Here is a 27,248-nt window from a genome sequence, read left to right on the forward strand (position 1 = left end):
CTTCCCATAATCCAAGTACTGCTTTCCGCAGAGTGCCTCCTTCACTGGGCCAAACAGATTGAAACCGGAAGCTGCGAGACCCGGGCTGCAGTCTGGGTGAGGAACAACAGCCCAGTGAAGTTTTGAGTACCTCTCGGGTGCACAGACTTCTCACGGAGAAGCTCGTTTGCATTTTTGTGGCGACGAACACATTGCAGGAGTCACGTATATGGGCAGCCGGCCGGCACACGGGAGATCTGACAGGTTTGCGCGACCTTTTTGCTGTGCGGCAGACGTCTCCTCTAACGACTCGCTGTGCTTTTGTTCCCTGCCAGGTCTCGGTAGCGTAGACGTTCCACAAGCGCCTACGAATATATGCGATGCTCTGGTTTTCCGCCAAAAGAATCTCAGTGACAGCTCTGCCTGGAACGCACCTCCGTTGCAGACACCATTTTGAAGGTTGAATATAACCCCGCCGTCTATTGGAACTTCATGAAACTGCAGGAGCTGAACCGGGAATATTCCACAATGTCCCACAACAAAATCCGCGTTTTTACAACCAAAATTACCTCAGAAAAAGAAAATGCGCTACATTACTTATTGGACGACCCTCTTGCTTGCAATTAATGAGGAAATAACAATTTCAAAGAGAAATGGAAACTACGTGTGAATAGAATAAAAAGCCAAAGATTACCGATGAGAATCATGAACTACAACTGAAAGAAACAGCACGTAGGTCGACCAAGGAAACGAGGGACATAAACTTGGTGTAAACAGTGAGAACTACTCTTCGCTGTTGATCCGTTTCCTGCAAGTACTAGACTGTTTGCTGGTGATACACGTGCCGGGACGCAGGCGAACGTGAGAGCGGTTGAGGCAGCATGGCTGTGAACGGTTGTCGATGTAGGAGGACGGCGGCGGAGGCCGCGCGGGTTATAAATACGGCTCAAGGGCCGCAGAAGATAGGAGCAGCAGCAGCGGCAGCGGCAGCAGCAGAGGCGGCAGTAGGCAGCGCGCCGCCCGCCCGTGCTCACGTCGCCATGGCTGTCGCCGAGCCCCAGGGGCTCTTCGTCAAGTTCTACGTGGCGGTGAGTCGCCGCATTGTGTGCTCTGCTGTGTAGCCCCTCCCACACTAGACCAGTCGGCAGCGAGCTGCCTGCGCGCCAGAGAATCACCGCTGCGGAGTGGTGCCGGTTGATCCTCTGACGCAGGTGGTCAGTCCACGCTTCTGCGATATCCTATTGTCCTCTTACGCTGAGGTGACAAAAATCACGGGATACCTCTAAATGTCGTGTCGGATCTGCTCTCGCCCGGCGTACTGCAGCAACTCGACGTGGCATGGATTCAACAAGTCGTTGGAAATCCCATACAGAAATTATCAGCCATGCTCTGTAGCCGTCCATTGTTGTGAAAGTGTCCCCGGTTAAGATTTTAAGCACGAACTGACATCTCAACCATGTCCCATAAATATGCGTGAGATTCATGTCGCGACATTTAGGTAGCCGAATCATTCGTTCGAATTGTCCAGGACGTTCTTCAAGCGAATCGCTATCAGGTGACATGGCGCTTTGTCATCCATAAAAGTTATATCGTTGTCTGGGAACACGCATTCCGTGAATGGCTGTAAATGGTCTCAGAGTAGCCGAACATAACCATTTGTAGTCACCTGTCAATGTAAACACAACCCACACTATTATGGAGCCACCACCAGCTTGCACAGTGCCTTGTTAACAACTTGGGTCCATGGCCGTGGGGTCTGCGCCACAGTCGAACCCTGCTGTCAGCTCTTACAGACAGAAGACGGGTCTCATCTGAACAGGTCATGGTATTCCTGTCGTCTGTGGTCCAACCGATATGGTCACGAGCCTAGGCGATGCCGTGCTCATAGCAAAGGCACTCGCGTTGGTAGTCTGTTGTCATAGTCTATTAACGCCGAATTTCGCCGCACTGTCCTAACAGTTACTTTCTTCGTAGGTCCCACATTGGTTTCTGCGGTTATTTCACACGGTGTTGCTTGTCTGTTAGCACTGACAACCCTACCCAAATGCCACTGCTCTCGGTCGTTAAGTGAAGGCCGTCAGACACTCCCATGTCCGTGGTGAGAGGTAATGCCTGAAATCTGGTATTCTCGGCACACTCTTGATACTGTGCTTTTCAGAATTCTGAATTCCCTAACGATTTCCGAACGATTTCCGAAATGGAATGTCCCATGCGTTTAGCTCCAACTGCCATTCCACGGTGGAAGTCTGTTAATTACCGTCGTGTAGCCATAGTCACGACGGAAACCTTTTCATATGAATCATCTGAGCACAAATGACAGATCTGCAATGCACTGCCCTTTTGTACCTTGTGTACGCGATTCTACCACCATCTGTATACGTGCATGCCACTGTCCCATGACTTTTCTAAATTCACTGTGTGTTCACACTTTATGACTGTTTTTTACTTCTCCCCACACGGAAGCTGGTGTTTGTAGGAACGTCTGTATTCGTGCCACCTCCTCCACCTGTGGCTGGGACGAACAACGTGATCCATTAGTACTGGGACACGGCAATTTCGAAGAGGGCTGTATTTTGTCCGGCAGCGGTTTCCTGAGCAGGAAGACTTCCAAACAATATAAATATTTTTCGTAGGACAACATATTACTTTTTAGCTCAGCATTTAAAAGTGCATCACATTCGGTGGAACGCGTTAACGCATTTCGTCAGAAAAAATCCTCTGTCTGAATTAATGAAGCATAAGGCAGCAGTGGCGTTGCGACTGAAGAAGGTAGGCCAGTGCTTATCGCCTCGATGATGATGTGGTCTATGCGGTACTGCCATTAGAAATGCAGGGTGAGTCAGGAGGAAAGGTACCTGCTTTGAGGGGTGGCTGAATAAAAAAGTCATATGAACATAATGATGTACTGTTCTCAACTGTTTCCGAGGAAAGTAATGAAAGCAGTGGGAAACATAATAATTGCAGATGACAGTAAACGAAACATTGAGATGTAATGACTTGTGTTTAATGGTGCACATTTTGCATGGGGGCTTAATTATTATTAAATTTGTAAATCATTTTTTTTTTATTTTTCGTAGCTGTATGTCCGATTACGCTGTGTCTCGTAAACGGTTGGCCCTGACTAGTAATTGTACGCAATCTGACTGCATAGAATAACAACAAAGAATGAAAGAAAATTTCCGTCAACACAATTAATTAATTAAGTCCCCAGCAACTATAAAACCAACGCAACAACAAGCACAAGAGTAACTGTTCTGTGTGTGGAAGTGTGATTCAACGTACACATCTGGCACGGTTCTTCTCCAATAAGACAAGAAATTTTAAATACCTTTATACTGAAGTAATTAAAAAAAATAGAAATACTATAATTGCGCAAGAAAACCAGAATTACACTCTAATACAAGAACACAAGCCAGATGCTTGTTGACTGAACCTGTAATGACGCATTATTTAAGACACTGAGATAATAAAAGAAAAGGAAAATTTTTTTTTCTTTTACCTTCATATATTGACGAAAAGCACTCTAATCATTACAATATATCTCCACACCGACTCGCTACTACCACATCTCATCAAGAACTGACTACTGCCACATCTTGACAAGCACTCTTCACTACGACATCTCAGCAAACACTCTCTACTACGAGTTCTCAACAAGCACTGCACTCCGCTACTTCTCAATAATCACTGCCAGTGGAGGCGGCGAAACAAAACTCTCTGGCGCTGTGGCTCAGTGTAGCCACCTTTCAATTTCTCCACAGAAAATGTTGAAGTCCACCGTCAACTGCAATGCATTTTGCAGTTCTTGTAGACAGCCGCTGTGTAGCTGACCTGAGCTCATTCTGGAAGGCAAGCCGGTCCCGGATCGAAACCTCCTTTACTTGACCATATGCTTGTCAAAATACGAGCGCCAAGTTCCTCTTTTATATCCACTCTACGCTTGTAGTGCGCTCTTTAGCCAACCCCACAAACAGTAATGTAATGAAGTCAGAAGGCGTGACCTTGGTGGCCAAGAAATGACTCCAGCGACTCTCCGCTAATCAGTGAGCAAGTGAAATGCGCATCGAATTGATAAGCAAAGACAATACTGCGTATCCTAAAGTCGCATTGGTTGTATTCGCATGTGAGTGCTGGTGAAGGACACGCGACTAACGCCTGTGATTTGCAAACAGCTGTAAGTCGGATACGGATAAGAAAAGGGGATATCTTCATTTGAAGTTTTTGTTCAGAATCAGCAATACTACCACTCCTCAAACTCAAAGCATGTACATTTCCTCCTGACTCATCCTGCATAGAGTTACAATAGAAGAACGCGGATCGAATCACAGAGACATTGAATGTTCTATCTTGCGCTGCAGGAAGCTGTCAACTAATTTCACTTAGGCCGAAATAGCAAAAAAGAAGCGTCCGTTGTAATTTAGGTCACTGAATATGGTTCTCACTTTCCGCTGTACAAATTCACTACGTTCTTTAATACCACCTAATAACGTCGTTGTTACTGTTGAGATCTGTTATCGCATCGACATTTTCAACAGCAATGTTGTGTGTATCTAGTCTAATGTAGCAGTAAGCCTGAACGTACGTTTCGTTTAAGAATGCAGGGTACTTGCTCAGAGGGCTAATACGCTATAATCTCAATTCTATGAGTAATTTTTGTTTATTTTGATATTTTGTAATCTTGCATACAAGAAAAACGCCATCGTAGCAATTTTGTAATTGTGTTTGCACTGCGCGGTCGCCAAGGCAAGATGAGCGTTTTTATAAAGTTCACTATTTCTCATCTGAGTTACGTTTGTCTTTCCCTGAGTTCCTGTTGAGCTATCAGTTGCGTTGCTGTGTGCTACGGAGCGCCTGCTTTACACATCAGCGTGTAAACCGAAGCAGTTGACGGAAAACGGGCCGCGTGCCAGCAGACGGTACACATCCGGCAGATACGACATGACATGCCGTACACCCTGCAAGCTGCTGGGCTTGCACGGAACGCTACTGCGGGTAGGTTATTGGCACCAGGGAAAAGATTATAATGCCGCTATAATCTCGAAAAACAAGCTGTTTATGGTTGGAAGGAAGACTTACTGTAAAAGAAGAAAACGTCGTGTACAGAGGATATAAGGAAAGATTGAAGCTCTGCATTTTACCAGTGATGCACAAAACTTCTCACATTTTTCTCCGGTACAGGACCTGTGCTGACACTAACCCAAGAACTTAAACGTCATTTACACTTTACGTGGTGTGCAAAAATCAACTTTTTATACTTTTACTGGAGGTAATATTGGTCAAACATGAAAAAAATAAACATATGTTCAGAAACAGAAGCTTGTTGCAATATGAGTTATTCCGTTCTGTAATATCTAAATGTCCGGTGGCATTATAGGAGGTATTCCATACGGTTACTCAAAGAATTACGAAGTTGTTTGGACACCGTGGCTGTATTAAGTCCATAAGTCAGATGGGATGCTCCTGTAACTTTGTTGGTGGGCTTGGTATGCGCAAATGAGTTTGTCTCCATAATACCAGGACTGCAGAAGGTTAAGACAAGGTGAAGGGCAAAGTCATGCTACTGGAATTCCTCTACCGATCTAGACACCACTAAACGTTTGAATTAATTACTGCCGTGCGAGGTGTAGGAAACAGAATACTGCCTCATCACGTACAAACCACATCCACTGTCTTGCTAAGAGGTTGACGTTCTCAAATGGGCCCCTGTTATTTTTCGTGCATAAAAATTATTGATAAACAACACCTGTCAAAGTATCTGGAAATGTGTACTGCCTTGTAAATGTGCTATCCATACACTGACACTAAACCGAACCTCATGTCTTGCTTCAATGATTACTCGATGTTTCTATCTATCTACATGTTGTTATAGTGGTAGGTGCAATAGAAGAATATCCTAAGTAACTGAGAACTGAACATTATCGACGCGAGTACCATACTCCTCATCTGAAATGTACATATTGAAACACATAACAAAACATATATTCGTCTTGACGGCGCGTTATCATCTTGTGTGCGGCTGCATTCACTCGTCCGAACTCTTGAGAAACTCAGCTGAATAGCTGCGAACAGATAGCGGATAATGGGCAAGGACACTACAAATGTAGTGTGCGACACGTGGGAATTGGGCCTGGGCAGTAGGCGTGCTCGGATGGAGGCGGTTAAGACACCGTTTATGAGAAGCGGAGCGTCTGGGTTCGAGACCCGGTGCGGCTCAAATTTTCACCTGTCCCCGTTGAATTTTATGCAATGCCAATACGCAGCTGAGATATGTAAATTTCTATTTAATTCTTATCTGAAATGGTATTTCTTTCTGGAGATATATTTACAGGACTAATCTCTTGTAAAAATATGGGGCACTTTTTTCTAAAAAATACTTGACATAGAGTACTCGAGAAACTAACCTCATCAGAAAACTTGATCTTTTTTGAGAGCATGCAGTACGTTGTTGATGCAAATTACGAAGCATTGTTACCTAGTGACTCTCTTTACTCCAATACGGTTTCTATGTAATCATTTGTACGATTGAGACACTGAGAAAACAAACACCCAGACCGCGCGGAGTAGCGTGGAGTTTAAGACGTCATGCACGGAATGCGCGGCCCCTCCTGCCCGAGGTTCGAGTCCTCCCTCGGGCATGGGCGTGTGTGTGTTGTCCATAGCGTAGGTTAGTTTAAGTTAGGATAAGTAGTGTGTAGGCTTAGGAACCGATGACCTCAGCAGTTTTGGTCCCATGAAACCTTACCACAAATTTCCAATTTCCTACAACATATGTAAGTCACCCTAGATTATTCACTGTTCTCGCGCTCTCTTCGCGCAAACTATTAGTCCTAGAGAAAAAAAGAATGGGAACTTTTCTGTAAAAAATTTATTGTAGTTTAATTTTATAGTGCACAATGTTTTCACTGATGGGTGCGGTTTCAAGTTATTCAAAAAACTGCAGAAGTAGTGTTAAATGTATTGTATCTCGGAAACCATTGGGATTAGGGCTTATGTCCATAAGAAGTTTTTTTTTCGTTACCTCTAATACTATTACCCATGCAAGCATGCACCTCCTACCTCACCATGTATTTTCACATTCAGAGGAGAAAGTTGGTGACTGAAACGTCATGAAAAGATATCACCGCAACGAAAAACGCCTTTCTTTTGTTGACTCCCAACCCGAATCAATTATCATATCCGTGACACTTTCTCCTCTGTTTCGCGATAATAATACAAAACGAGCTGCGCTTCTTTGGACTGTCTCGATAACCTCCGCCAATCCTATATGGTAAGGATCCCTTACTACACAGCAACACTCTAGCAGAGGACGAAGGAGCGTAGTGTAGGCAGTCTCTTTAGTTGTGTATTCTAAATGTGCTGCCCATAAAATTCAGTCTTTGGTTTGCCTTCCCCACAAAATTATATGTGTGATCGATCCAATTTAAGCTGTTCGTAATTGTAATTCCTAGGTATTGACTGTAGTTGGACAAATTTGTGTGATTTATCGAGCAATCGAAATTTAAAGAATTTCTTTTCGTTCTCGTGTGGATGATCTGAAACTTTTCCTTATTCAGAGACAATTATTGCTTTTCAGACCATAGAGTTATCGTGTCGAAGTCATTTCTGCAATTGGTTTTGATGTTCATGGAAAATGACGGCATCAACCCAAAACCATGCAAGTGGGCTGCTCAGATTGTCACCTAAATCGCTTGGATAGATTAGGCACTTTCTTGGGGAACGACAGATATCACTTCTGTGTCACTCTATGATTTTCCGTCATTTACTACGCTCGGTGACCTTTCTGACAGCACATAACGGATTCAGTCGCACAACAGAGCCGATACTCAATTGGCACGCAATTCGATTACAAATTGGCGCGAACATCTTAATTAGTTTGGGAGCTACAACACGTTGAAGTTGTAGCGTACCTTTTGAGACACTTTGTACTTTAATTTCTTTTTTCCAAACGTCCTGTGTGACTCAGTTATCAACTGCCATCTCGTATACTGCGACTCCTTGGAGCGGCGGTCGCGGATGATAACCGACGAGAGAGGAAGCGCCGCACGGGCATATAGACGGCGGGGTGCCGGCGCGGCGGTCCCCTGGCGTGACCCGCGCGCCCGGAATGCGGCCGCACACTGACCTTCGCAAGCGCTATTTCTGCGGCCTCCTCACCTGGCAGCAGCCGGCCGCAGCTGACTCACCCGCTGCCTGCCCACCGTCACTCTGCCCAGTCTTCGTTTCTCTCCGTTCCTCCGTAAAACTGAAAATACAAGAGAATATCAACGGTGTAGGAAACGGTAGATCGCTACTTACCGTAAAGACGACTCGTTACGTCGCTGACAGGCACACTTAGACACACAAAGGTTTCGGCCACAGCCTTCCTCAGAAAAAGAGAAACACCTACCACTCATACACACAAGCGAGCACACTTCTCGCACACATGGCCGTCAACTCCGGCAGCTCCTCGTATGAAACTTCGTGGCAGATTGAAAAAGTGTGCCGGATCGAGACTCGAGCTCGTAACCTTTGCCTTTCGCGGGCAAGTCGCCTACCGACTGAGCTAAACAGGCACGGCTCACGACCCGTCCTCACAGCTCCAATTCTACCTCCCAAGCTTCACACAAGCTCTCCCGTGGAAACATCCCCCAGGCTGTGGCTAAGCCATGTCTCCGCAGTATCCTTTCTTCCAGGAGTGCTGGTTCTGCAAGGTTCCCAGGAGAGCTTCTGTGAAGTTTGCAGGGTAGGAGACGAGATACTGTCAGAATTGGACCTGTGAAGACAGGTTATGAGTCGTACTTGGGATGCTCAGTCGGTAGGGCACTTGCCTGCGAAAGGCAAACGTCCCGAGTTCGAGTCTCGGACCTGCCAGGAAGTTTCAGTACTAGCAGAATTGTTTATACGAAGGGAGAATTTGTGCTGATAGTTTGCTAGTTCCTTGGGTGTACTTGATGTAAGTGAGACCGTTGCGAGAGCAGATTCCGAAACCGTTTACATACAGCGAGATGGAAATGTCTGTCAGATCACTGTCCGCGAGATTTTTCTGTCGTAGTTCTGTGCGTGAATGAACAGGCTGCGATGGCAGAGCGTCAGGCTTTTGCTGCACTTTTATCACATTTAGTGGCAAAGAAAATACTTAAACGATCATCTTCGTGTGAGATAAGAAAGCGGTTTTTGTATGGGATGATTTCGGAACGTATAAGAATCTCATTGTAGAGCTTGTGATGGAAAATCCGCAATATCGAAATTTTACGAGAATGATAGCGATGGAGATGGCCGAAACGCTCTTTATAATTGGACCCAAAATTACCAATCTAGATACCACTATCCGTAAACCCATTAGTGTTAAAGACAGACTTCTTGAAACCCTAATATTTCTAGCATCAGCTATTATCTTTAATATGTGGTAAAGTAACGATTATGATGAAATAACATCGTCAACTTTTGTAGTCCTGTCGCGTCCTCAGTTGCGTGTAATACGGGATGGTGATAATTTTTACTTTTAGACCGGCTAATTACAACTGAATGAAACAAAATTTTCGTGCCATACGCGTTTCGCCTTTATTCTGTGTTGGGCATCTTCAGTGACAGGTTCCTTGGATGTTGTTCTACATGTTGTGTTTTCGTTCCATTTTTGATACTGTTCTTCCTCTTACGATTGTCACATGAAAACACACAACATATAGAACAACCACGAAACCTGCCACTGAAGATGCATTGCAAACAATAAAGGCGAAACGCTTACGGCACGAATATCGTGGTTCAATCAATTTTAATTACACAGCCAAAAAGTAAAATTTATGAACACACCGTAAAACGATCAAATAGAATTACAATTTCTTCCTGATACCTATAGAAGTTCAAAAAGCAAATACGGATGATACATGTATTTGAACGTTTTTATTTGGATTGACTTACGGAACCATTCGTAAGTTCCTCAACGTCTGGTCTTTAACACCTAACAAACTGATATAATCAATAAATACCATGTCATATAAATTTACGAAGACAGCTGAATTACTTGAAGTTAAATGGCAGTTTTCCGAGTTTAAATACTATTACTTTCAAACATTACTTCACTTCTTCTTTGTATTAATTAACCTACGTTATAAAACAACTTTGCCTGACTCGTTGAATTGCGGATATTCTGTTAAATTTCAGCCAACAAACTTTGCTTCTTATCCCAGTGCCTGTAGTTCAGTAACCGTACATTTCATAACGCTGGCCTTTCCTAGTACAAACTAATTAAGTACGCAACGCTGTCCTGTGTCCACTTCCCGGCAGCTTTTTTCGTTATTTTTTCGCCGACACGTCGCTGACATTCGCTCGCAGTGCGTATCCATTGCGACAGTAGTTTCTAATGTCCCGGTAGTGCCGGTGCACGTTATAAAGCAGGTCGTTGCGGTGTTGATGTGACGCAGTGGATAGTGCAATAGTCTTTCATTTGTATTTTCATATTACCGTGGGATAGAGTCTCTTCATTGACAGTTTTTATTTTAGTCTATTAATTCTATATATTATGTCTACGATGTTTTTATATATTATTGGCTGCGTAGCACTGTTTAAGTCTACAACTTTTGAAATAGGGTGACTGCTCGTGAACTTCGTTTAGTAGATAAAAAGGGCGATTTCGACACTCAGAAACACGTCACGGCCACATATTATGGCTCAAAACACGCAGTTTCGTGGATACTTTTATTTGATGTGTCTACGACTATGGCAAAATATAGTACCAAAGTGTGGTAGTGTACAAACTGTGAAATGCGACATAGCTCTGGGACGCAATACGGCCGCACAGCGCTGTCCGAGTAGTTTCAGCTCTCCCTACAATGCCGGTGTAGTTTTTCTTTGAGAGCTACAGCGAACAGCTCTCGATAAATGGAGGTTGCCGTCTACACGAGAGGTCTAAATTCACAGCGCGCCGCGGCTACCTGATATCTCGCACCAATCTCTGACAGCTGACTCTCTGCAGGAAGAGTGGGCGTTATTGCCTTAACATAAAATTGATGACATCGTTCACAGATCGTCCCGTCGTTTTCAAGCTAGTATTGGTGCCAGAGGTGGCCACACCCCATACTATGCACGTTAACAGTTGTCAAAATGTGTGTGCAAATCCGTTAAGTTGGAAAAAACAAAGAACATTTTTGTTTACCGTTATGCATGTTGCAGTTGATCACGTTCTGTATTCTTTACATTTTTTCTACTTTTCTATCGCCTTTTTATACTGTTTTGTGGCAAAATAAACGCAACCTTACAAAATTTCCGTTTGTTGCTTCAATTTTGGACACCAATGTATTTTGTCAAGTATGGGAAGGGAACAGGCTGTGCCCTTTCCAAGGAACCATCCTGGCATTTGCCCGGAGTGATTTGTGAAAATCAGAACTTAAATCAGGATGGCCGCAGGCCGATTTGAACCGTTGTCCTCCTGAATGCGAATCCAGTGTGCTAACAACTGTCCGTGGATGTGTTGGTACCGTTCTTGCTGTTCGTCGTCTTGACCAATCCTGAACTGGTACTATTGTACCGTCTGAGACGTATAAACAGCATGAACTCTTACCAATTGTGGCTGACTCTACAATGGATCGGTACTCGCTTGTACCTAGAGAATGAAAACAAAAAGTTACCGAGCGAGCTAACACAATGGTGAAACATTGGACTTGCGTTCTCAAGGGCGATGGTTCAAATTAGCGTCCAGCTATACAGATTTAGGTTTCCCGTGACTTAGCTAAGGTGATTGCCGAGATGATTCCTTTAAAAGGGTACAATTGATTTCCATCTTCGTACTTCCCCTATATGAGTTTGACTGTGTCTTCAATTACGGGCGACGGGACGTTAAACCCGAATCTTAGTTCTTTCCCTCTTCCCAATTTGTGCCCTTCAGCCAGCACAACATAACATTGCATACGAGTCGCTACACACATGATTTTTTGAATTAGAAGAGCTGTTGTGTTAGAGCACGAGTGGATAACCTGCGATTGATTTCAGTCCGGCCTGCGGAAGTAATCTCTGGGGGAGACAGAGAGAGAGAGAGAGAGAGAGAGAGAGAGAGAGACAGAGACAGAGAGAGAGAGAGAGACGGTCGTATTGTAATAAGTCCAGGACGAATTTTTTGTTATTTCCACCGGCGCTTGGCTCGCCTCGGGTTTGTAGCTCACGTCAGAGACCAGTGAAAGTTTTGCACACACTGCGCATGTGCAATGCCATTTCCCGTTCTGAATTTGAATAACACCCGTATGACCCGCCCGTGGCAAAAAATGGCGAATAACTCCTAACTACTTGTCGACTGGGATTGCCTATCTCGTTGCCACATTTTATTTTTCTATTCTTTCTCGTATTGATAAAAGTAAATGATTCTTGTCCGCTGTGGACGTATTAGAACACTGCAGCTGTTGATTGAAGGTAATTTTATAGACGTCTATTTTTCCATGATGACGTTTCAAGATGTCTGGCATTCCATTTTCAGATATTTATATTTATTTACGTCTCGTGAATGTTGTTTCTTTACTAGCGGCATTACAGAATTTTGCAATGGGAAGTTTCTAATAATCTAGAGTAAAACGTCATAGGAAAAGAAACAATGTTCACAACGCGTAAGTAAATGTAAACATCTGAAGACGAGACGAACATAAAATGGATGTTGTTGTGGTCTTCAGTCCAGAGACTGGTTTGATGCAGTTCTCCATGCTATTCTATCCTGTGCAAGCTTCATCTCCCAGTACCTACTGCAACCTACATCCTTCTAAATCTGTTTAGTGTATTCATCTCTTGGTCTCCCTCTACGATTTTTGCCCTACACGCTGCCCTACAATACTAAATTGGTGATCCCTTGATGCCTCAGAATATGCCCTACCAACCGATCCCTTCTTCCGGTCAAGTTGTGCCACAAATTTCTCTTTTCTCCAGTACTATTCAGTACCTCCTCATTATGTGATCTACCCATCTAATCTTCAGCATTCTTCTGTAGCACCACATTTCAAAAGCTTCTATTCTCTTCTTGTCTAAACTATTTATCGTCCACGTTACACTTCCATACATGGTTACACTCCATACAAATACTTTCAGAAACGACTTCCTGACACTTAAATCTACACTCGATGTTAACAAATTTCTCTTCTTCAGAAACGCTTTCCTTGCCATTGCCAGTCTACATTTTATATCCTCTCTACTTCGACCATCATCAGTTATTTTGTTCCCCAAATAGCTCATTTACTACTTTAAGTGTCTCATTTCCTAGTCTAATTCCTGCAGCATCACCCGATTTAATTCGACAACATTCCATTATCCTCGTTTTGATTTGTCTCAAAAACGCGTGTTTTGGGACATAATTTGTTGGCGTGTAGTGTAGGGAAAGGGGTACCCCCATAAACATTCGAGTCACGAACGCTTTACGAACTTCCAGCATGCTGGAATAGCTGTGGATCAACAACTTCTGTTAATCAGTACAACGAAAAACCAGTCCATAGTTGCAAAAACCATGTCAAAACGTTTTCCATTTTCCGAAATACCATTTTTGATTACGTTACGATGATTTGTTAAAAAGTCCCGGCCGGGAGCTAGTCATCGAGTGAATAAAAAAGTAAAATTCGCAAATTGGGACTGTTTTTTCTTTGTACTGACGAAAACTTTAGTTTTCGCGTTATGCATTAGGAGCACTGCTGTCGCTTTACATGACGAGGCGGCCCGCGAGCTTAAGTGAGCATGTGAATCAGGCCGGCTGGTCACCAAAGGTTGCCAAGCCTGTCTCGGAGAATACCCCCCTGCCATCACGGCGGAAGGGACATTTCGGTGTGTAATGTCAGTTGGACATGTTGTGCAACCTTGTACAAAACGTTGGTGTAGGATGAAAGACGCATGATATAAGCGCATCTGGTTGCACTGGCACTGGCCTTTCTAGGTTTACCGTAGTTACACTGAATCACTTCAGGGTTGTTCCTATGAAATGAAAAAGACCCATTTCCTTCCACATATCTTCCAATCCAAATTTATACGCCGTCTCTAGTTTCATCGTCGTCGTTGGCGGTACCTGAACCCATGCCGGCCGCTGTGGCCGAGCGATTCTAGGCGCTTCAGTCCGGAAACGGGGTTCCGGTACGGTCGCAGGTTCGAATCCTGCCTCGGGCGTGGATGTGTGTGATGTCCTTAGGTTAGTTAGGTATAAGTAGTTCTAAGTTCTAGGGGACTGATGACCTAAGCAGTTAAGTCCCATAGCGCTCAGAGCCATCTGAACCATTTTGAACCTGAAACCATAAAGTGAAAGCAGTGTATGTTTGATGCATGATGCTTCACAGCTTGCATAAACTGTATAAAAGTCTACTGACACACCTAAGCTGCATTACCGATTACCTTTTATTGATCAAAGCTATAGTAAGGGGTTGGAACACTCCTGTCTTTCTACCGAGCGTGCAGCTGTTCCTTGCATAATCGGCTTTTCGCAGGTAGTCTGTGAGTTGGCGAAGCCAATAAATGTGAAAGTAAGAAACCTTATTGTGGTGACCGACTTCATCTGTAGCTTAGCCTGAGGTCTAGTTTACGCTGGAAGGAGACAGTTTGGATGTGAGTTCGTAAAGCCAAAGAAGAGGAAAGCAAAAAACTACCTGAAGTGTCGTGGGATCCTCAGAAAACTCTACACATTCCATCTCTGCACAAGTGTTCCTCCGCCCAACTGTTACAAAATCGGAAGCAGGCATTTCACATGTTCAGTGGTACATGAATAACTTCAGTCCCACCGTACTGGCCTGTTCTCTCGAAAACGCTGCATCCTATTTTTCGCGGGCAAAATGCGTTTAAGGAAAATCACTAAAGGTGAACTGCTGGTGAATTTTCCATTACGTAGAAGTTGATGAAAAAATAGGCAAAATGAAATCCGTTTCAGAATTTCAGATAGTAACAGGGTTTAAGTAATGTTGGATAAAGCTTTGGAAACTAAACATTTTTGTCTAAGTAGGAGTGTTTATGTGTCGCATATGTGTCACATTTGTAAGCGCCAGTGTTTTTCTCGTAGGAGTTCTATATGATAGTAAAAGCTCACAAAAACTGATAAAGCTGACATTCGTATGTCAATGATTTACAAATTCAAACTTAGATAGCCGATACCGGCTGGTTAATTAAGTACTGTATAATCATTGGTGTTGCTTACGTTGTACCATCAATATATCTTGTAAACAATGATGTTTTCTTTTCCGTTGGGTAATGAAAGGTTGTATAAAATATACATATCATATGAAGTTTGACAGCAATAAGAGCAAAACTACGTGACTGAGGGTTCAAATGGCTCCGAGCACTATGGGACTTAACATCGGAGGTCATCAGTGCCCTAGAACTTAGAACTACTTAAACCCAACTATCCTAAGAATATCACACACATCCATGCCCGAGGCAGGATTCGAACCTACGACCGTAGCAGTCGCGTGGTTACGGACTGAAGCGCCTAGAACCGCTCGGCCAACGCGGCCGGCGTGACTGAGGGCGATGACTACAAACAAATAAGGCTCTCGTCCAGCACCACGTCCACGGAAATTACACTCAGAGTCACCGTGAAATTCTGACGGTGTATGGACCAAAAATGCGACATCGCGTCCAGCGGTAGTGAAGTTGGGCCAACTGTTCGACAAATACTGCTCAGACGTGGCTGACGCTGATCGGCAAGTCCAGATCTTGCATCCTGCCATATCCATCTTTTCGGCGAGCTGAACAAGATTTTCCAACGTTGAGGACGTTCACACAGCGTTCGCAAATGCCTCTGTGAACAAGGAGACGATTTCTATCGTCGAGGATCTGAACGATTGGTAATACGTTCCGACCGCTGTTTACAGACACTTGGTGATTATGTTGCAAAATAGTGTCAAGTACCTGTATCACTTTAAAGTGCAGTCCAGTATTCAATAAGTGTTACTTGGTGTGCCATAATAAATTGCAACTTACTTTTTCAAGTCCCCTCATACATTTTAAAATCCCACCGCACAATTTTCGTTGACAAAATGAAAATATAATAAATTAACAGAAAAGAAGTAAGGCTGCTTCTATTTAAAACCCCGTCGTAGATATGGTGATGTAACGTCGCTGTTAAGCTCACTACAGTATGGGGAAATGAGTACTGTGAATGGCCTATTGCGATATGGAACAAGGTGGAGGGAAAATATGGCTCTACATTCATATAGAGAATTATTATTATTATCATAATCATGTGTGGTGACAGCAACCTCTCAAAATAAAAAATCAAACAAAGGTAATATGTTCTAAATCACGTACGACAGCATATTTCTGAATGGAACTCGTGCTTAAGCTTACGTTCTTGAGCATTTTGGTTTATTTTGTAAAACAAATTCGAACATGAGCGAAGCTACGCACAACAGTTTTGAGGTCAGGCACACATACACGTAGCACTGTAGCGTATTTTCACTCTAACAGAGATGCACTTACGTAACAAATTTCCACGGCTAACACAGTCCAAGAGCCAGCCTACTAAATTGGTCTCTGCCCGCAAGCAGTTGGAAATGTTTGAGCACACTGCAGCCTCACTCGCATTGTCACGTCGGTTGCTGCTCATAGATGAGTCCCGTGTACGGGACGGCCAGGTAACCTGAGTGTCTGATGCAGCTGTTGGCACAGCTGTTTGCTGCCAGAGGCAGGCTCGCGATTCTCTTGTTTTGTTCACTCAAGGCCGAGGCGAGTGTGCATAGTATCTACAGACTGAAGAGCTATATGTTGGAATTCACTCGGCTTCTTGCTCTAGCATAGGAATCAATCTTCAATCGCAAGTTGTTGATATCTTCTTACAGCTAGTTCAGTATCATTTGCCTTAAGTGTTCTATAGTAGAAACGTTGTTCTCTGTTTTACGATATGTTACATACAAGGTGATTCAGCTGCCCCTTCCGATGTCGTTTTATGCAACCCGCAATGTTATAGCTGGCTTTCAGAAACCACGAGGGAGGTTTTCAAATTCTCTTGATCGCTACGCCCAGCCTATTAGACATACGGAAAAAGTAAGCAAGGCTCTTTTGTATGAAATTCAAAGTAGTTTAATTTTCGTACTGGGATACGCTTTCGCTAGAGGCCGTAGTTTTCGAGTTATTCTAGAAAAACGTACAAAAGTGACTTTTAATGGACGCCTGCTCCCACACTCATCTCCCACCGGTCAGGATTTCTAGTATGTTGATCATGGCACTCCGTCATACCAGAGTACAAAAATTTATGATTGCACGAATTATTTCCCACATTGGACGTTTTCTGATCTTCATTAACTGGCCTTATTACGCCATCGGCATAGTCGTGCATCTACAAATTGTAAAACTGACGTTTGTGTAAATTTTATGTAACAATTTTGTGAATTTTAGCAGTATAAAATAAAGACGTACATTGTTGTATTCGTCAGGCAGGCCTTCTGAGTACGAAACTACTGTGCGTGTAAGGGTTAAGTCAGGATTGAATTGACAACATAATTAGTTTTAGCATAACGTTTACAAATGTCGTATTTCTTCCATTACCCTCACTGGCATGTGTAAATTAATAACGTTAACAAAATAGACGACAATGTTACTCGCCGCGTAGTAGCCCAGTTAATAGCCCGTCTTCGTGAACACTTTTTAGTGCATTGGTACATGATGGATTATCTTAAGTTGGAAGACAGCATTCCTTTTAGTACAGCCAGGCACCACAGATTATACACTATAAATTATTCGTTGCACTCTCTTGCTTTATAACAGTGAACAGAACTTCATTTATAAAAAGTCAAGAACTTTAGCAACATCCATGCCATTCGTAATGAGGTGTGTACGCAGTGACTAAGTGAGAAATTTCTATATTTTGTTGCAATACCATTTCGATAACGACAACTCCGTAGACCAGAGTCCACAAGTCAAATCACCCATAGCTGCGGCAGTCTGGCGGTGTTATACGGTGTAAACAACCTCCAAGTGGGCCAACGGAAAGGCACGTGGCTTTTTGCTACAAGCAGCGTGGGTGAAAGTTTGGCTGCGCCCGTGCACAGCTGCCGTGCTGAGGAACAAGGGCGACCGGCAGCCATTCGCTCGTTCCGTTCCAGCCGACCACGGCGGCTTAATTTGCTGTGCGGACAGAGCAACCAGCGGGCAGCAGGTGTGCTAGAACTCCTCACTCGTTTGCTGCGGACTTATTCGCTCGTCTACATAGCTTCAGATACTCTACTTGTGTAACGGACGTAATGGAAATTGTTACCGTTTTATTGCACCCTCATCGGCTGGCATCGGTAGCGTGAAGCGATTGACTGTTGAAATATATTAAGCGTTATTCAAAGAGTAACTCTGTGACCTTAGTATATACGTTTCTCTGTTGCCACGGCATTGTCCATTCTAACGTAATATCAACAACAAGACTAGTATGGATGTATGTACCTGATTAGTTATCCATTATCGGGCGAAATGTTGCATTGGCTCAAGTACTGGACTCCCGCCTTCTGGAGGAGCAGGTTCCAAATCTCCTAGCAGCAGCCACAGTTTGGCCTTACTACATTCGCCGGAACGGTTCTGCCCCATCGAAGAGATGCTAAACTCTAGCCCTAAATTTTTACGCATTCCCGGTTCACGAGCACCAACTGGATCCTTCTGCTACCACGCACGTATGGTTCTTGAGATTCTATTACGTAAACATGGTTTTTATGGTCTATTACGAAAGGTAAACACTGTTGTGGGAAACAAAGATTTGACTACAGCAAGCAGGTTCAAACACATATAGGTTGTAGAAGCTACGTAGAGATATAGGGGCTTGCACAGCTTGGAGAGCTGCATCAAACCAGGCTTCGGAACTGAAGACCACAACAACAACAACAACAATGTCTTCCACACTCTGCGTCCGACATTTGCGATATGGAGATACGCGTTATTGTGAAGCAGCAGCACACTTGTCCACTCCAAAATGGCTGTTTTCGACAGACATGGTGCCCCATACGCATTCTTCATTCTCAGACGGATGTCTACCGCTGTTTGTGTTTGTCCTTTGGCATACAAGAAAAGAGTAACAGCACGTTGGTCCTGTTTGAGCGCATTTGGTTATAACGTCGTCATTGTTCACGTATCTGTCTTTCCCACATACGCGTCGGAAAGACGCGAACGCCACGTTAATCGCTTACCTATCCTCGCTAACGGAGGACATTTTGAACGTTTCCTGTAACAAAGTGTTTGAAGTCACGCTGGTACGTTCTGTTGCTGTGTGTTTCCATTCCACGATTAATGTGATTTGAAGAGAAGTAATAAAATGAGCTCTAACATGGAAAGTAAGCGTTTTCGGACACATGTCCACATAACATATTTTCTTTCTTTGTGTGTGAGGAATGTTTCCTGAAAGTTTGGCCGTACCTTTTTGTAACACCCTGTACACCTGCATCGTAGTCGCACGCACTACGTTGCGTACACGCTGCAGTAACGCCCACAAACGGAAACTTATTGATCGCCCCTTATGATATTGACCATTTCCTGTAATATTTTTGATTACTCACGCTGCCCTGAGAGAATGAGATTTTCGAACGGTCTGACACACTCCAGTGTAGTGAAGCGATTCACGCGTTGCTGAGCAATGCATTAAAGTGAATGTAGGCTAAGACCGTCAGATGTTTTGGCAAGGCTCAACAGACATCCGATTTAGTGCGTTACATAACGGAAAGGAGAACGTGTTTCCTTGCAGCCCGAGAACATTGTAAGAGAAGCAAATATTCGTAGTTCCGTACCTGCATGCACTGCAGCATCCAGCATCCTCGCAGATACGATGCTGTATTAGGTCATGAAGCAAATGGCGTGATTTTCTCGGCCAACAGGCGCAATATCCTCATGAGAAAGTACTGAAAATTAAATTGTGAAGTACGTGATCAGTTTTCAGACTTACCGTTCGTGTTTCTGACTAGAGAATGTGGAGTTTCCAAGGTAAAAATGGTGTGGTCACTTTAATATTAACAGGAGAGGCTGAGGCTTGGGTGCGAACAGTACCTTTAACTGCAAGATATATGATCTATATGGGCTCTTTTTTGTTTCTCGTTTCTATTTCTTTCTCTCTTCACCTTTTATATTCCCAAAAGTTTCTTTTCACATTGCATTGACGGGATGAGATTGTTGGTAACTATCAAAGACGCGTAAGAGAAAGATAAAGACATATTTTTACCGTTATCAGTGAATCGTCTTTGTCTGCTCCTGAAAACTGCACACATAACTACATTTAACTATCTACAATTCAACATAAGGTAATTTGCCTCACGGCGGCCTTGCTATGCATTTTTATTTCCAAAGGAAATCAAAAAGTTATCAGTTTATATGTGCCATTTCGTACTACTACAAGCAGTGAGAAATATTTGAAGTTGCACGGACAGAATGAATTCCCATCCGCTTTCGTTACGTGAGTTGCGTTTCGCTTAAACAGCACAGTTTGTAACGCGTGTTCCCAGTAATGCAGCCCCATACAATCAGTGAAGAATGAGACACAGAGGCGATGCAGAGGAAACATCTTGTTGTTTGAATCAGAGGCTTTCACGTGTCACTAAGAGTCGTTATTAACGCGAACGTTCATTGTACACATGCTCTCGCTCGTCCATTTTGGTGACAAATGCGTGCAATGTACTGGTGACACAGTGACTGCTAGCGTAGAACGATGTGTAACAACCATACGCTTGTTAGCATTTTAAACTTTCTAGGTGTGGTTCTTTTGTAGAGTTGCTTGTATGTACGGTTCAGCCTCGTTTTGTTTAACGTATTCTGTAAAAGTAGTGGACCAACAAGGAGACGGTAAGAACGTCGCCTCGCCAATCTGGTTCATATTGACAGCGTTCGTAGGGCACGACTAAGACTGCAACATGTGTAAATAGGAAGACGCAAATTTCAACTGTTTTTGAGAAAATTAAGCTTTAAAATTATAGGCGTGCTAATGATGTACGTTTTTTAGCGTCGCTACTGTTCACGAGGTCCGCAGCCGAGTGAGTGAGCACGTAGTCTCATATGCGCTAGGTCTCTGGATCGAATCTCCTTCCCGTTCACGCAATGATACTTTTTTCCTAATCTTTAACATGAAAAAAGGAGAAAATGTTTTCTTTTCGGCGGCCGGTGCGGTTCAAATGGCTCTAAGCACTATGGGACTTAACATCTGAGGTCATCAGTCCCCTACACTTAGAACTACTTAAACCTAACTAACCTAAGGGCATGACACACATCCATGCCCGAGGCAGGATTCGAACCTGCGACCGTAGCAGCAGCGCGGTTCCGTACTGAAGCGCCTAGAACCTCTCGGCTACAGGAGCCGGCATGGGTTCAGCTACCGCCAACGACGACGATGAAGTCACTAGAGACGGAGTATAAATTTGGATGGAAGATATGTGGAAGGAAATGGGCCGTTGTGGCCGATCGGTTCTAGGCGCTTCAGTCCGGAACCGCGCTGCTGCTACGGTCGCAGGCTCGAATCCTGACTCGGGCATGGGTGTGTGTGATGTCCTTAGGTTAGTTAGGTTTAAGTAGTTCTAAGTTCTAGGAGACTGATGACCTCAGATGTTAAGTCCCGTAGTGCTCAGAGTCATTTGAACCATTTTTGTTTTCTTTTCCTTAAGGAGATAAGAACTATGCACGAGAACTTTCAATCAAATCGGCGCAATCATTTTATTTACTTTATTGCATCTACAAGTGTTACAATTATAATGTAAAACCTATGCAGCATTGCCCGAATCAGGATCATACTGATCGTAGAAACATGGAAAATAATAATTATCGCGACATACAACAGATGTAAGGAACGCCAAATTTTTACATGACCATAGTTGTTTTTTTTTTTCCATCTGTCTATTGCCAAACAAGCTTAGTTTACATTCGTTAACGGTTCTCGGTCGTCCGACAAATTCGCGGCGTTACCACGCATGTCGAAGCGTGGCATCAAATATTGGTGCAGATAACTAACAAAAAAAGTGGTACCGGCAGCGAGATTCGATCGAGAGACTTCGCGCTTTTGAAGCTAAGCACCTACTAGTTCGTCTGCGAACTCACTGCATGTTAGTGACCGTATACGAGTAAAGTATAACAGTTGAGAGTTGCGCCTTCCTGTTTACAGAAGTTGGAGTCCTAATCGTACTCTGCACACTTCGTCAATACGAATCAAATCGATGATGGGAAGTTCGAAACGCCGTCTTGTAAGCACGACAGACCGAAAAGTACTAACAGGAAGAGTTCCCCTGCGGTAGGATTGACTTCCTGAAACCATTCAGGCTATACGGTGACATAGGTTAAGGTTGCAGTTATAACACCCTGCAGCCATTCACCCTGGTGGGCCCGTGATAGCGAGTAATCGACGAAAAAAAGTATCGAAATGCAGCATGTTGCTCTACAGCTTTAGAGAATAAGTGTTATGTAGGCTGGTTGTGTAATATAATAGTTACAGTTCAGGCCTCACATGCAAGTGTTTGCGGGTTCGAATGTCACTAAGTGCTTTGTATATTTTTATTTTTAAATCTTTATCGAAATTACTTTAATCATTAATTTTATTTGTTTTTTGTTTTACATGTGTTATTTTCTATTTCTTTGTCGCATCATTTTGATCACCATAGTAAATTTTTTAATTGTTCTAATTTCTTCGTCCTGCAATTCTTTTTCCTCGGATCCTTGGTGCATGTGATTATAAATATTTCCCTGTTTAAACTAATTTAATTTCGTCCATTTCATCATCCCATATTTTCGTCCATGCATTGTATTCACTGTTTCTATACCTCATTTTGCTAGAATATCGGTTTACTTATAATTTCTCTTTTTCTTTAACATCATCTGTGTGTGGTTCATGGTGTGGGTTCCTGTTGTCATGTCCTAGTTCATGAACCACGGCCAACGTATGAGTGGCCAAGTAAGTGGTCTCGACAGTCGGGATACCAGTTGCTTTGGAATAAGGCTGGGCATCTCTGACATATTCTGAGTCGTGGTCCCCTTTGTGCTCATACGGCAAAGACTACCAAATCCACTGGTCAGTCCCTCAACCGTTACGGGTAAAACTCAATGGGACTCGGGGCAAGTAAGGCTAGCAACCTGCTTCCCTGGTACTTTAAATATGATGCTGGCAACAATCAGAGCAAAATGCCTCTGACCATTGGAGGTGACGGAGTCCCACCTCTAACTGACAAACCAGGGACTCCTAAGATACGACTTGGCAAACAAATGGTAATGAGATGGGGAGCTATTAATATCTGTGGGGGCTACTCTGGGAAGAAGGTAGAGCTGGCAGAGGCTGCAAGTAAGATGGGGCTGGACGTTTTAGCTGTTAGTGACATTCGGGTAAGGGGTGAGAAAGAAGAGGAAGTGGGAGAATACAAGGTCTACCTGTCAGGAGTCAAAGCAGGAATAGCACAATGTGGTGTAAGGCTTTACATAAGGAAAGAAATGGAACCCAGCGTAGTTGCAATAAGGTATGTAAACGAACGACTGATGTGGATAGATTTGACAGTGTCTAGCAAGAAAATTAGGATTGTGTCAGTATATTCGCATTGTGAAGGGACAGATCAAGATAAGATGGATAGTTTTTAAGATGCACTCAGTGATGTAGTTGTTAGAGTAAAGGACAAGGACAGTGTTCAGCTCATGGGTGATTTTAATGCCAGGATTGTAAATCGAACAGAAGGGTATGAAAAGGTTATGGGTAAATTTTGAGAGGATATGGAGGCCAACAGGAACGGGAAACAACTCTTGGATTTCTGTGCCAGTATGGGCTTAGTAATCACAAACTCCTTTTTCAAACATAAGAACATTCGCCGGTATACTTGGGAAGGCAGGGGAACCAGATCTGTCATTGACTATATAATAACAGATCAGGAATTCAGGAACGCTGTGAGGGACACGCGTGTATTCAGGGGATTCTTTGATGACACTGATCATTATTTAATCTGCAGTGAAATTGGTATTGTGAGGCCGAAAGTGCAGGAGGTCAGGTCCATATGTAGGAGGATAAGAGTGGAGAAACTTCAGGGTAAGGAAATCAGGCACAAGTACATAACAGTGATCTCAGAAAGGTACCAGTTAGTTGAATGTAGTCAATTACAGTCATTGGAAAAGGAATGGACAAGGTACAGGGACACAGTACTAGAAGTGGCTAAAGAATGTCTTGGAACAGTAGTGTGTAAAGGTAGGATGAAGCAAACAGCTTGGTGGAATGACACAGTCAAGGCAGCCTGTAAAAGGAAAAAGAAGGCGTATCAAAAATGGCTACAGACTAGAACTCAGGTAGACAGAGAAAGTTAGGTTGAAGAAAGACACAAAGCCAAACAGATAATTGCAGCATCCAAGAAGAAATCTTGGGAAGACTTTGGAAACAGGTTGGAGACTTTGGGTCAAGCTGCTGGAAAACCATTCTGGAGTGTAATTAGCAGTCTTCGAAAGGGAGGTAAGAAGGAAATGACAAGTATTTTGGACAGGTCAGGAAAACTGCTGGTGAATCCTGTGGATTCCTTGGGCAGATGGAGGGAATATTTTGAAGAGTTGCTCAACGTAGGTGAAAATACGATCAGTAATGTTTCAGATTTCGATGTACAATGGGATAGGAATGATGATGGAAATAGGATCACATTTGAGGAAGTGGAGAAAATGGTCAATAGATTGCAGTGCAATAAAGCAGCTGGTGTGGATGAAATTAAGTCGGAACTCATCAAATACAGTGGAATTTCGGGTCTTCAATGGCTACACAGGATAATTGAAATGGCCTGGAAGTCGGGACAGGTTCCATCAGACTGGACAAAAGCAGTAATCACACCAATCTTTAAACATGGAAACAGAAAAGATTGTAACAACTACAGAGGTATCTCTTTAATCAGAGTTGTGGGTAAAATCTTCTCAGGTACTGTTGAAAGGAAAGTGCGAGTATTAGTTGAGGACCAATTGGATGAAAATCAGTGTGGGTTTAGGCCTCTTAGAGGTTGTCAAGACCAGATCTTTAGCTTACGACAAATAATGGAGAAGTGTTATGAGTGGAACAGGGAATTGTATCTATGCTTTATAGATCTAGAAAAGGCATATGACCGGTTTCCTAGGAGGAAGTTATTGTCTGTTCTACGAGATTATGGAATAGGAGGCAAACTTTTGCAAGCAATCAAAGGTCTTTACATGGATAGTCAGGCAGCAGAGTTGACGGTAAATTGAGTTCATGGTTTAGAGTAGTTTCAGGGGTGAGACAAGGCTGCAACCTGTCTCCACTGTTGTTCATATTATTTATGGATCATATGTTGAAAACAATAGACTGGCTGGGTGAGATTAAGATATGTGAACACAAAATAAGCAGTCTTGCATATGCGGATGACTTAGTTGTGATGGCAGATTCGATTGAAAGTTTGCAAAGTAATATTTTAGAGCTAGATCAGAAATCTAAGGACTATGGTATGAAGATTAGCATCTCCAAAACGAAAGTAATGTCAGTGGGAAAGAGATATAAACGGATTGAGTGCCAAATAGGAGGAACAAAGTTAGAACAGGTGGACAGTTTCAAGTACTTAGGATGCATATTCTCACAGGATGGCAACATAGTGAAAGAACTGGAAGCGAGGTATAGCAAATCTAATGCAGTGAGTGCTCATCTACGATCTACTCTCTTCTGCAAGAAGGAAGTCAGTACCAAGACTAAGTTATCTGTGCACCGTTCAATCTTTCGACTAACTTTGTTGTATGGGAGCGAAAGCTGGGTGGATCAGGTTACCTTATCAATAAGGTTGAGGTTACGGATATGAAAGTAGCTAGGATGATTGCAGGTACTAGTAGATGGGAACAATGGCAGGAGGGTGTCCACAATGAGGAAATAAAAAAAAACTGGGAATGAACTCTATAGATGTAGCAGTCAGGACGAACAGGCTTAGATGGTGGGGTCATGTTACACACATGGGAGAAGCAAGGTTACCCAAGAGACTCATGGGTTCAGCAGTAGAGGGTAGAAGGAGTCGGGGCAGACCAAGGAGAAGGTATCGGGATTCGGTTAAGAATGATTTTGAAGTAATAGGCTTAACGTCAGAGGAGGCACCAATGTCAGCACTGAATAGGGGATCATGGAGGAATTTTATACGGGGCACTATGCTCCAGACTGAACGCTGAAAAGCATAATCAGTCTTAAATGATGATGATGATCATCATCATCATCATCTGTGTTATTTTGTCCACAGAGCAGGAAGAAGTTTTGTTTCAAGTGTTTGTTTGACGATTACCATCCAAGAAAATTAGCATCTTGAACTGAAAAATACATTTTTGACAGCATTGCACAGTCAGTATAATTCGATTATTTCGTCTTTTGTTTTTAACCGATTGAATGCCATTTTGTAATGTATAAATATTATGATAGATAAATAAAATTAGTTAAATTCACATGGACAAAGATTCCAACTGGAAAAAGAATGATGCGAAAAAAATTAAAGCCATTTAAAAGGACAATATGGTAATTAAAGTGATGTGACAAAGGAATAGAAAGAAAGATCATTTTAACCAATTAACTGAATAAATGATGATTAATTTCGATAAAGATCTAAAAATATAGTATTTCAAGTCAGTTAAGCATTACGCTGCGCAATCCGTTTCTATACATTTTCCTCTTTTAAAGCTACAAGAATTACGCGGAATTCCGTTTCTTTTTTTTCCGTCGATTACCCGCAAACGAGGACCCACCAGGGTGAAAAGCTGCACGATGTGATGCCTGCGACCTTGACCTACAATACTGTATAGATGGTTTCAGAACAGGGGATCCCACCGCTTGGGACCTCCGTTGTGACTGGTGTAGAGCTTGGAAGGGGACGCGTCGCATAGGTTGCCTGGCGCGCTGTAGAAGACGGAGCCACGCCGCGCTGACAGGTGACCTTGCTCTGCGCCAGGACACTACGGACGCCCGAGATCCGCCTAGCGAACCGGTTCACTGCCGAATATCCCGCAGCTTTGCACGGTGCGATCTGATGTGAGCCAAGCTTGATATTTTTCAGCAGTTTGCGCCGTAAACGCTACGTGTAAATACATACATGGTAAAGTATTCCGCAGTTACATAAAGCGAAGGGCAGAGGTAGAGACTTCTATATGAACATAATTTTTCTTTTATCGGTAAATGATGGCATTGTTGGACTAGCAAGCGCAGGAAAAACTATGCGTCAAGTTAGTCTCTCAGCATGGATAGTCTGTACCTAGCACAGATGCGTATGAATATGGAATATGCCCTGTGATTCGCAGCTGAATGAGAACATAAGCTGTTCCTCGTGTCTAAGTGTAGCTCTCTTTGCGCTAATATGTACGCGTAAAACAAGTTTCAGTTACGGCAGTACTTTTACTTAATTTGTTGAGGCACTTTAGTTAACATA

General features: G+C 43.2%; 1 protein-coding gene across 1 annotated transcript in view; it reads left to right on the top strand.

The window, feature by feature from the left end:
- The first annotated feature begins 982 nt into the window (after positions 1-982).
- LOC124606242 overlaps positions 983-27,248 on the top strand; it is a 241,864-nt gene continuing 215,598 nt past the window's right edge. Inside the window, exon 1 of the mRNA XM_047138216.1 lies at positions 983-1,067. Within this exon, the coding sequence (XP_046994172.1) occupies positions 1,020-1,067 (48 nt within the window). The 5' untranslated portion in view covers positions 983-1,019. The remainder of the gene's footprint in view (positions 1,068-27,248) is intronic.

The sequence above is a fragment of the Schistocerca americana genome, chromosome 3, assembly GCF_021461395.2.
Source record: "Schistocerca americana isolate TAMUIC-IGC-003095 chromosome 3, iqSchAmer2.1, whole genome shotgun sequence".
In the NCBI taxonomy this organism is placed as follows: domain Eukaryota; kingdom Metazoa; phylum Arthropoda; class Insecta; order Orthoptera; family Acrididae; genus Schistocerca; species Schistocerca americana.